The sequence below is a fragment of the Lycium barbarum genome, chromosome 4 (genome assembly GCF_019175385.1).
Source record: "Lycium barbarum isolate Lr01 chromosome 4, ASM1917538v2, whole genome shotgun sequence".
Classification (NCBI taxonomy): Eukaryota; Viridiplantae; Streptophyta; class Magnoliopsida; order Solanales; family Solanaceae; genus Lycium; species Lycium barbarum.
The window spans coordinates 16,701,518-16,714,053 of NC_083340.1; the positions used below are offsets into that span (position 1 = coordinate 16,701,518).

Genomic DNA, 12,536 nt, shown 5'->3' on the forward strand with positions numbered 1-12,536 from the left:
AACTCTTTGTACGGATATCTGTTTGACCTCCAAAATATACCGTTAACGGAAAGGTATTTCAAATATCTACAACTTCCAAGAAGGAAGTTTTCTCAAATTACTAACGCAAATTCTCAAAAACTGGCCATGAATGAAGACTGTCTCAGATTTAGACGGATTTAGATTTGACTTCAAAACGACTATCTATCGCCCAAAATCATCCCGAAGGGTTTCATATAACTAACATGTCATTATAATACCAATATTACCCATTATGTCCTAACTCAAACTTACGGGATGTTACCGATATGGTTTAGTATGAGAGTACGAGGTGTTATAATATTAGTTCCAAATGGATTACAAATTCATAAACATAACGTACGAAATATGTTGATAATGCCCATGATCGGGGGCGGATCCACCCTATATGGCACCCCCTCGATAAATTTTTTATATACTTATGTTGTAATTTGCTTAAATTAGGTTAAATATTTGATTCTGCCACTCCTAGTCGTAAATTAGACAAAGGTGTCACGACTAGTAGACAAGTTTGAATCTATCTTGAACATGTTCCGACTCCCGTTTTTCTTTGCGCTTTTTTACTTTCTTTGTACTAGTAATTCCCTTTTCGGCTCTCCCAATTTTCTATTTATCTTTTTATTATTTATATTGTCTTTTCTCTTTTCTATTATTTTATCTGTGATCTCTAACTAGAACACACAAATAGAAACTTTAAAATCCCTTAAATTAAGAATTTCTCTTAATCTCAAATCTGTGAGTATTTAAATCGAAAAACTTGGTTCTCAATGGGAATTTTGGATTGAGATCAAAATTCATTTTTTTTATAATTTCTTTTGTTTATTACTCCCTCAGTCCATGTTTACTCGTCTATGTTTGACTTGGGACACTCTTAATAAGCAATAAATAAAATGAGAAATGAATTGGAGAATAATAAGGGTAAAATAGGTATAAAATGGTAAATTATGTCTTGGTTTTTCAAACTATATAACTTACAAGTAAAAGTGGATATATATTTTTAGTATAATGGACGGAGGGAGTGTATTATAAAAATTTTGTGCTATTCTATAATTGTTAAATTCAATTTAAATCACTTTACTACTTATATTGTGATGGAAATTTCGTAAGTACTGCTTAAAAAAAACATAAATTTATGATTTATTTTTGAGAACTTGTAGTTTATCTAATTCTACATTTACTTATGGGGAGTATTTACCTATTGAAGAGTTTTTTTTATTATTTTTCTTATTTTGATTGGCGTAATTTCCTTATTGAAGATATTGTTTTACTTGTGCAAATTCATTTTTTAATATACATAAGAGATGCAAGTCCCTTGGTGAAAATGTTGATTTTACTTCTGTTGTTAATGGGTGTTAATGAGTATGATTCCTTGTTTAAAATGCTAATTATGTTCGTTTTTTTATTTATTTTTGAGGTGTAATTTTTATAGTTGTAAATAAAAAAAAGCCTATTAAGTTGACCCAAATAAACTAAAAATAGATGGCCCCGACCTGAATACACGTTCCCAACAAGATGTACATTGAAGAAAATTGTGACACTCGCCACTTTCAGATCCTAGATCCGCCTCTGGGCCATGATGGATGTGCAGGGGCGGATCTACAGTAGCGGGTGTGGGTTCCACTTCGGTAGATGCTGTAATTACACTGAAAAATATACGAAGTGTATATATAAGTATATTTAGATGGGAACCCATAAATAAATCCATGGTTGGTTCAATGGCGAGGAGGGGGCCTTAGAATTGCGCTTTGCCCAATATGTGCGGGATCGAGTCCTGATGCGGCTTTTTAATTCAAATCTCTTTTTTATTCTAAAAAGCCATATCACATTGCAGATCGCATAACGAGTACTTCACGTTTTTCACTCTTTTACAAAAGAAAAAAAAAAAAGTCAATTAAAAAAGAAATCCATCAATAACATATTACTTTTACCCAAAAAGTGAGAAAGAACAAAAATTTAGGGTTAAAGAATTGCTTTGGTTCTTCTTCCGGCCCACGCCCTACCCAGGTGCTTCTCCCACATATTTTGGTTTATTTTTCTCTTATATTTTGTGTTTTTCTATTGTCTTCCACATTCTAATTTCCTCTTCTATTGCTTATTTTCTCTGTTGATAGCCCAGCCACAACCTTGATAGTTGATATCATTGTCTAATTCCTTGATTTTCATTATTCTACTTTAGAAGTTAATTTGTGGGTTTTAGTTATTATTTTAAATTAAATTTTTGTATTTAAATATGTTGAACTTATGAAATGAGAGTCGATATGATCACAAAAATTTTCAATCCTCAAACCACTTGAAATTCTCTTTCGCTAAGATCTCCTCCATGTCCAGTTATTCACGACGATGTCAATCGACCATTAGATAAAGATTAAAATATTGAATTTGTGCTCTTGAATCCGATCCCACTTAAAGGAAACAAATTTCAGAGTATCCTCCTAATCTACGTGATAGATTGAGAAGAATTGGTGATGAATTTTTGAATGATTGCTTTTTCTTCGATGAAGTATATTAAAAATAATTTGCGTAGCAGAATTGGTGATACATTTTTAAACGATTGCTCAGCTTGTTATATAGAGGATGAAGTAGTTGAAAGTGTATCTAATGAGGCGATGATTGATTATTTTCAAAACATTTCAAGTCGTCGTGTACATTATATTTTAATGATAATGTTTATTTAAATATGTTGTGTTTAAGTGGTTCGTTATGTTTTAAATATATAAAGAATTTCAGTACTCATTGTTTGTCGAGTATTATTGCATATTAATTAATTTTATTGGGAACCCACAAGCGTAAAATCCTGGATCCGCCTCTATGGGTGGGTATGGTATTAGCGGTTGCACTATAAGCGTGTGTTTCATATGGAGATCAATTTTTCACGTATGATTGGTCAAATTTTTGAAGAATATATTTTGTTTAAGACAATGGCATCCCTAATAGAAATTGAAAAACAAATTCCATGGTAGGATTTCGCATTGATTGTTTTTTCGCACCCTCCGACACATCCCACCCCTACCGCTTATATATAGTCTCCATCTCAACCACCCCCATCCTCCATAGTATTTGTGTAGATTGAGACAATATTATTTGATTACTTATCGAACATCAGAAAATAAATAAAAACCCACTTATTTTTTTAGAAAAAACATTTTTTAAGAAAATATTTCCGAAAACAATATTTTTCTTCGTACCAAACACACCCTAAATGCTCTCTTTTCCCCTGATTCTACACCATTTCTGGCTTTCTGCAACGTGCTTGCTAATCCTAGTGGGCACTTTCGACTTACAAGTGAAAAGGGTTTAAATTCATATCTAAATTTTTTTTTTTTGGGGGGGGGGTAGTGACTGCATGGATGTGGTTACATGAATATTATTGAGAGAAAAAAATAAAAAGGAGGGGATGTTTGGTTGAACTCGAAGTCGATTGGACGAAAATTGTAATCACCAAAGTGCAACTCGTCATCTTGATTTTGTTTTCTTTCTTGTTTCCAGGATTTTTTAAGCATCGAGGTGTAGTTGCTAACTAGTTTAGTGAATGTACACCGAATACAATTACACCCCTCAGTTTACTTTTATTTTGTAGAACCAACTTTGTATTCCCCTCGAGAGATTGTTAAAAAATGAAGTGCATATTTTGATACGATCTCAATGAACTTAGAAATGAGTAGCTAATATTAAAGTTAAAACAAGAAAAAGAGTTTTTTCTCTTCATAGGCTAGTGGACAAGTAAAAGTAAATTTATTTTTAGTATAACAAACAAGTAAAAGTGATGGAGGGAGTAGAAAGAAAAAATGGCATTACTCAATTTGGAAAGATAAATCGTACATAATTAATAGCAAATACAATTATTTAAAGCATATACTTGAGAAATTTTAAAAAATTTAAATGCACCCTGCATAATTAAAAAGTTTCAAACATGTTTCTATGTGGTTTTTACTATTAATGTGAGGGGCATACTCAAATCTTTTTAATTGTTTAAGAATGCATTTGAGAAAGAAGATGACGTTAAGAATATTTATGAGCCGATTAACGAATGACAAATATAATACAAATGATAAAAATAGAGAATAAAAAGACATTGGATCTCTGCCTTGCAACCTTTTCCCAAGTGGGACAAAATGTAAATCAATTTTTTCCTGACGTTATTGCTAACTTTAGAGAAGCCAGTAGAATGCCTTTTATAGATATTGACGTCCAATACTGCAAAGCTCAACCATTGTTTTTTTCTTGCAAGCTACTGCTTGCACCCACTTTGTTATTAGAAGTAAAATTTGTGTTTTTAACTACTTAAATATTAGTAAAATTTGATTTTAATACAATAAATTTTAATTAATTTTAAATTAATTGAAATGTAATACTGATTATGTTTAATTTTTAATTAATTAAAAAAATTCAGTTCATCAATACCCAAAAAGTGCAAAACCCAAGTAGCAATATCCAATTCATAGTAAGAATTTATCTGTGTCGGAAGAAGATATTTACAAACTAATACATGTATGATACATATTTGTATATACACTTTTATTATTTAATTATAATTAATCAATACATATTTTTATTATATTACATTATTTAATCATAATAAATGAGTTGATTTAATGTAAATATCAATGTATGCAACCCCTATTAAAGGAACTAAAATATTATGAAATGGCGAGAAAATCGACTAGAGAGATCTTGGATGAGTCAAAAGTCAAACTTCTAAACAATACTTCCTCCGTCCCTATATTTATCTGTTCATGTTTGATTAACATATCCGTTGAAAAGTACTAATAATAAAATGATATTTCGCTATATCATCTTTAATTATTAGATATTGAGAAATAAATTGAAAATAATTATAGTATCTCTAATAATAACAGTAAATTGGTATTTTAGTAAATTATCTCGGGATAATTAATACAATTCAACATAAAATATTTCATCCACATAGCCGTATTTTTAATTTACATTCGCATAACCAACTTTCTTTTTTGTAACAGTGTTTTATATACCATTATATACTTATTGTAGACAATATATAAACCTTATATAAAAATATATAATAATGTATAAAGGAGATATTTCAGGTAATATTAAAGATATGAGTCATTTCGAATAAATATTTTCTTCAAATAGAGAGAGTGTTATTTTCCTTTGGCTTTTCAATTGAACGAGTAAATCCTAGACAAGTAAAAATGATTGGAAACAGTAAAATCAAAAGCATTCATTCATACATGTAACACGTAGGAGTAAAAAGCATGTGTCAGATTGATAGATAAAAATGCTGAAGACACCATTCATTCAAATATTAAATTAATCATTCAAACTCAATTATACGTCCATAATTGCCATCCCTTTTTTTTTTTTTTTCTTTCTCCCATCAGAACTTTCCCCGATCCCCACTTTATTTTCATCATTCTCTTCACTTTTCTCAAACAACAAGAAAAAAAACAAAAAAACTAGCCTTTTTTCGGCAATCACAATAACTAGAAAGGTGCGCTACATTTTTACCTGCAACTACCCTTTTTAGCTTTATTCTTGTATTTAACAAATTTATTTATGGCCCTTTTTTACTTTTCTGGGGGCTGCGTTTAAATCTTCTTTGTTATTACAGTATTTGTAGATCTGAAAATTGGGTCTTCAATATTGTCAACTATGGCCATTTGGAATATGAAAATTTTGAATTTTCTTTGTTTTCAAGTTGTTGTTAATTGACTGACTTCCTTGTGGGACTTTCATTATAACTTATTCCTTTCGTTCACTTTTGTTTGTCACGTTTCGCTTCTTACATTTTTTTTTTCTAGTCACGCTTCGTTTTTCAAGAATCAAATTTTGACCCAACATTTTAAGATGTAGAAAAATTGTTGCAACTTATGTTATGTCTCGTGTAATTTTCGAATATCTAAATTTTAATTTTAAAAGATTAAATTAATCTATTCAGTTTAGCTTTAAAAGATTAATCAATTTTATGTGATAAGTAAAAGTGTCAACGGAGGGAGTAATTAAATATTTTGAGTTTATTGTCGCAGTCATTCAGTGGGCCTTTCCTTGTGACTATAATACACGGAATTCCCAAATCTTCTATTTCTATTTTATCAATTCAAAAGTTAGCTTTTTGACAAATTATTTCGTTCAAAAATTTGTTATAGCAAAGTAGTTTGATAGATGAGCAGTTTTGTTTATTCATTACTAAGTTTAATTTGCTGTTTTCCTATTGAAACAGGTTGTGATTAACAAGTTTGTTTTCTTCAAAAGATTCCACTATCATCTTGCGTAAGAATATATTCTCACAAAGTCAACTTAGCTGTTTATTAGATTCTTGAACATATTTTAGTGTTTTACAGAGCACAATTACCAAGAACAGGGCATATAAGAAAACTGTAATTTTTTTTCTTCTTTTGGTGATAATATTGTGTTGAAGAAGTAAAGAAAAAGAAGTTTCAAGAATTGGGTCAATCTTGAATTTTTCTGAAACTCTAGTTTAAAGGCAACAGAGTAGTGTTTTTTTTATTGGAGAAAGTGTAAATTTCTTCTTTTAGTGATATTTTGTTGGAGAAGTGAACAAGTTTCAAGAATTGGGTCAATCTTGATTTTTGCTGAAACTCTTTGGTAGAGTGATTTAAAGTCTACAGAGTAGTGAAAGAAAAAATGGGTTCTTTTCCTGGACATGTTCTTCCTGGAACACTATTTCTTGTGATTGGTGTGTGGCATATATGGTCAGCTATGGTTAGATATTCAACAAATCCAAAGTCATTTAGGGTAAGGGTTTGGAACCCTGTTTCAGGTTTTGATGGGAGGTTGAAATATTTGGAACTTTATGTTATAGCAATTGGAGGTTTTATTGATTTTTGTATCGAGCTGTTCTATTCGACACACCTCAGAATTGTCGTTCATGGAGTTTTGAATCCTAGACATATGAATAACTTTGAGCATGCTGGAATGCTTCTCATGTTCGTTATCTTCGGTGTGATTGTACTCCTTTCAGAGAAAACCAGGTTAGTTTTCCTGTTTTGCAATCTTATTGACTTTGGTGCTTGTTGGCCTAAGGGTATTTTTGATTATATGTTAAGTAAATTTAAATCTTAGTAGAAGTGTAGAAGTGAAAAGATAGAGAGAATCGCTCTCATAATTAGTTTTTGATCATGTGGAAATACCAAAAAGTTACACTTACCAACTCCTTTTCCTTTTCTATCATGCAAGTAATTATGAAGTGGCCAGCTATGATGCTTGATATGATGTAAGGTTGAGTTAAATTGTAAATTTGATTGTTTTCTAATGATTATTTGCTGATAGGGGCATGGCTCTGGCTTTTCTTTTTGTAAAGAACTTTTATTTAGAACCTTCTTTATTTGTTTGTGAAAATGATGAGAAGATTGAATGAGTGTCCAATATCCTATCAGAGTCATTTTTCGTTGTGACTTTTCCTTAGTGATCTCCTCATATTGAGGAAAATACTTTGAGTTCTTCAGCCTAGTTATAATGAATTGGAACTTTGTACACACTGCATAGTTCTTTTTTCTGCATCAATATAGTTGTATATGCAATTTTGCCAAGAATTACAATGGACTAAACCTTGTCAAGTAAAACTTACTGTCAAGTTGGGCTGCTGCGAATCAAATAAGTTTGCCTTTTGCCGTAGGCCCACATACCTTTGAAATGATTATATTCATGTAATTCGTGTTAGAGGAGGACTGCGCCACCATCGCTGAGAAGTGGAAAATGACAGATTGCAAGCAAATCTAGGTGGTTTTCCTCCCCTCTCCCGAGGAAAATGACGAGATTCCAGCCTTCTAACTGCCCTTTCTTGATTTGTCCTATGGATACTCCATCTATTTTCCTTTTATTTCTCTTATCCTGTTTCTACATATCCTCGTTGTTAGGCATTTCTAGTCTTTTAGCAACACTTTCAAAGCTAAAGGGAAGTAGTCAAAACAGGCACTATAACACATTCCTCTAGCTATATAAGTGTGTTACCAATTAGGAATAACAAGTGCTTGGGAACTGGCTGAACTAAAGAGCTTTTACTGCCAGTTGTAGGAACTGCAAGTGTGAATTTAGTCATATAGCGTGTTAAAATTTGGTAGTTGGAACCATAACTTGTGCCATGCTTCTCCACTAAGAAAAGAAGCCAATTCCTGCTTTGTTATTTCACTGAAAGGATACTAAGTTCATGAACTGAGTAGTCCCACTCATAAGTTTTAGAATCGGGTGTGATAATGAGACTTGAGTCCGCAAGTCAATGAACATGCTTATACTTGAAAACATCCTATTACAATCACATGACTGATCTGAAGTTTTTGGATTAACTAATGCATGTAGGATGAATACTGTGTTTGTTAAATTAATAATATCTGATATTTCTTCCGCCCACATCCATAGTTCATTATCATCTCTCTTGTTGGCCGACCGAACTAGAGTCTGGATTCTCTAGATTTCCTATTTCGTCATGCAATCCTTGGAAATCATTCTCCAAGACATGTTCTGGAATCAGTTTTTATTAAAAACTGACAAAGTGGAAAAAATTAGAGGACTATAGCCGTCATCAACTTTATCACATGTGTGTCTGTTAACCAATGAGAATCAGTTAGACGAGATATTCATGAATTAGTTGTGCTATCATGCAATGTGTTGGAACTCTTCCAGTTTAGGAAATATTCAGAGAGGGATTACAGTCTCCATACCCTTTACCAAATAAAAATGAAACTTCGCATTATTCACAATCATTTGGTGATTGCGGAAAAATCTAGTTAAATTGTAGCAACTACATACATTCATACCTTAGGCATATGATTAATATCTTACCCTTTCTTGGGGTCATTTCCAACATGAGATATCCTACTTTCAACTTGTATTAATCTACTTGAAGAGTTATCTATGCTAGGCTCTCAGTATGTGCAATATATATGAACTATCTTGCCCAACTTTGAATATTTTTATCATTTGACTATCTGTTTGTCTTGGATTTTCCATTCCATCAGTCTCTATTAACTTAATATATTGTGCTTTCGTCTTTCAGTTTTCTTCCGTTGCCTGATGGAGCTCTCTGCTTAATCGGTGCCACAGCATTCTGTGCAGAGTATTTCTTGTTCTTTTTCCACTCCACAACCCACAAAGGCCTCGAAGGGTACTATCACCTTATCCTTGTCCTCCTCATCGGACTCTGCATATTGACAATTATCGCTGGAACTCTTATGCCTACCAGCTTCCCTCTTGATTTGGCTAGCGGCATTGCCGTAACACTCCAAGGCCTCTGGTTCTATCAGACTGCATTCACTCTGTATGGTCCGATGATGCCAGAAGGTTGCCAGCTCAAGGGGAACGATGTCATGTGTCGTTCAGCAGATAGCGAGGTTCGAGGTGAGTTGCTTGCAAACTTCCAACTTTTCTCCATGGTTTTTGTTGTCCTTGCTGCCACTGCTGGAGTTTATAGCTTTGCAGCTTCAGACACTGGTCATTCAGAAATTAGGAATTCACATGTGCCTCTTGATGGTTAAGGACTTTTACAGTAGTTTAGCAATTTTTGTACCATATTCTTTGGTTAAGGGAAGGAATGAACATTTGAGGATGTTGCTCTTAAGTTATTCATTTGTCTAGTTTGGTAAGTGTAAATTTTACACTGAAAAGTAGACTACTGTTGGGTTGCTACTTAGCTAGTTGCTGATAATCATGGACTAGTAACAAATAAATGTGACCAATTTTGGTAATTACATCTACAAGATCCCTTTTAACATTTCTCTTGAAACCAATGGATGGTAATACAGTTGAAATTTTCTTTAAATCTCAAGATATTTTGCTTCCTTTCTATTTATCGATGTAAGTGAATTAAAAAAGATGTTAAATAATGTGGGGAAACAAGAAATATATTATTAGAAATAGCATAACTGACAATCGTCAGCAATTTAATTGGACGTTTAACATGTTAGGCTGAGCTACAGAAGTCATCGGTAATTTAGTACTCTAGGGTGTGTTTTGTATTTCTACGAACAAAAAATAAGTAATTCTTTTTTAATTTATTTTTAGCGTTTGGCTGGAGAGAAATATTTTCATTGTTTGGTTGTAAGGGGAAGAATAGTTTCCTAACAATATTATAAAATAATTCCTTTCATTTGAGCCCTTTTAAATTACTCAAAATAAACTGCATAATAAAGTATTCGACACGTCATGTCATTTTGTAATAACAAGTTATTAACAATAAGATAACAACAATAACAACAACAACATACCTAGTATAATTTCACATGTGGGGTCTGGGGAGAATAGAATGTACGTAGGCCTTATCCCAATCTTGGAAGGCATGAAGGTTGTTTTTGAAAGACTTTCGGCTCAAAAGAAAACATGACAAAAAAGTTAGAATAGGATTGAAGAAATAAAGAAGTCATGGCAAAATAGTATAGAAAAACACTATGAAGAAAAGTAACAGTAAATGCAGCAAACTATGAAACTAATGTGATAATTGAAGTACCAAAGATAGCAGATAGCAACAAGAAATCGAAGGACAAGAACCTGTAGAGGTAATACTATGCCTACCAGTATGGAAAGACACACGAGACACGCTTTATTATCTATTAATCTTCTACCTTAATCTGCGTCCTCCACAACCTCTTATCTAAGGTCAAATCCTCGGTAAGCTGTAACTGTGCAGTGTCCTGCCTAATCACTTCTCTTCAATGCTTCTTGGGCCTATCTCTACCTCTTTTGAAACCGACCATAGCCAATCTTTCACACCTCTGCACTGGAGCCTCCGTGCATCTCCTCTGTATGTGCCTGAAAGAGAGGAGCCTCGCTTTCTGCGTATTGAAGTCAGCAAAACTGTATCTTCTTAAAATAATTCACAATTATAACGAATATTGGATAAAAAAAAATTAGAACTAATTCAAAAAGGTTACATCTACAAAAATAAAGGTAAAAGAGTGGAGTAAATGACAAAAAAGGGTTCTGATGTTTGTGGTAGGCCTAAAATAACCTCTCCGATGCACTTTGAGCAATTTTAGTCTCAAGTTTGTAAGAATTGATTATTTTTATTTTTTTTAAATATTTAACAAATTCTGATTAGTAGATTTAATGAGAATTGTGGGGAAATTTTTTGAATTTCACAGACCTCCCTCACGTTTTGCCTCTTTTCACTAACCTTCCTTCATGTTTGCAATATTACAGCTACTTCCCTTATTTTAACTTTTTTGTAACAACTCTTTTATTCTATTTATTACTAATGAAAAAATAACATATATGGACTGATTTGTCCTCCCTGAGATCATGCTCTTTAGATTAATTATTATGTTATTAATATCTCATTTCCAAATAAACTGAAAACAAAATATGCCAAAGCGTTCTTCAATCTTCTTAGCATGGGTTCTTTTTTCCTATTCCTCTTCAACCCTCCCCAGTGCTCTCATTATATTTTATGCAAAAAAAACATTTTTTTTTTACTGAATGTGTCTTCAACAAATAAAGGTAATTTACATGTAATCTTTTTTTGTAAGTAAGCATGTCAAGTGCTCCTCATGTTTTTGCTACTAGGAATTAAGTAGTATTCTGATGGACTGGATTTGACAAATTGGGTTTAAGAGGTAAAGGTCTCTATACTGCCTCATCATTTAAAGACGTCTTTTTATCAAAAATTTATCTAGCACGTGTTATTGGGTTTGCTTGTAATAAGACGTTTATATTTTTAATATATAAAATTTAGTTTCAGAAATTTTCAATACTTTTTAATCAATCACAGAGTAGTTGGCAAGATACTTTCTCTCAAAAGTTAAAACATGAAGAAACAAAAAGCTCAAACATTGGGAACGTATGGGTGAACAGCCCATGATAACAATTCCTATGAAATAACCTTTTAAAGGAGAATTGATAAAATAATAATTAATCAAAAAATATGATCTTTGGGAGGACAAATCAGTCCACATATGTTATTTTTTCATTAATAATAAATAGAATAAAAGAGTTGTTACATAAAAAGTTAAAATAAGGGAGGTAATCGTAATATTGCAAACGTGAGGAGAGATCAATGAAACGAAGCAAAACGTGAACAGAGGTCTTTGAAATTTTTCCTTTCTTTTAACTGGAACTCACATATGGATGAATCTTTTTTTTTTTTTTTTTGGTTGTATTTGGTTAAATGCTATTGTAGGTTTCTAAGTGAAATTTATGCAATTTTTAGTATTGAATTTGACGAGAATTTTTCTAATATGTTTTGCTTAAATCATTTGTTTTTCCTTACAATTTTCGTTAAACTAACATCTAGAGTTTGCTAAATTTTTGGTTGAGACAAAAAAATGTTCGTTTTTCATAAATTTAAAGTATTAAAATTGCTCAATAATATATTTAAGGAACTACTTAAACTTACCTCCAAACAATGCGGAATCATTTTTGTCATTTTCTCAAAAAGAGGGGATGGTACACTGGTCAAATGTTTTAGCTAGCGTCAAATTTCATAGAAAAGAGGCCCCATAAGTAAAGCACATGGGCGTTCTTTTTTATCAATCAAACATAAAAAGTTTGAAAACTAATTTTCATACCATATGCACCCTTAGTCCAGGAAT

General features: G+C 32.1%; 1 protein-coding gene across 1 annotated transcript; it reads left to right on the forward strand.

The window, feature by feature from the left end:
* The first annotated feature begins 5,999 nt into the window (after nt 1–5,999).
* On the forward strand, nt 6,000–9,736 carry LOC132635403 (uncharacterized). Its single transcript, XM_060351777.1, has 2 exons — nt 6,000–6,989; nt 9,011–9,736. The coding sequence occupies exons 1-2, from the start codon at nt 6,643–6,645 to the stop codon at nt 9,486–9,488; spliced, it is 825 nt and encodes a 274-aa protein (XP_060207760.1). The 5' UTR covers nt 6,000–6,642; the 3' UTR covers nt 9,489–9,736.
* Nucleotides 9,737–12,536: the final 2,800 nt, after the last annotated feature.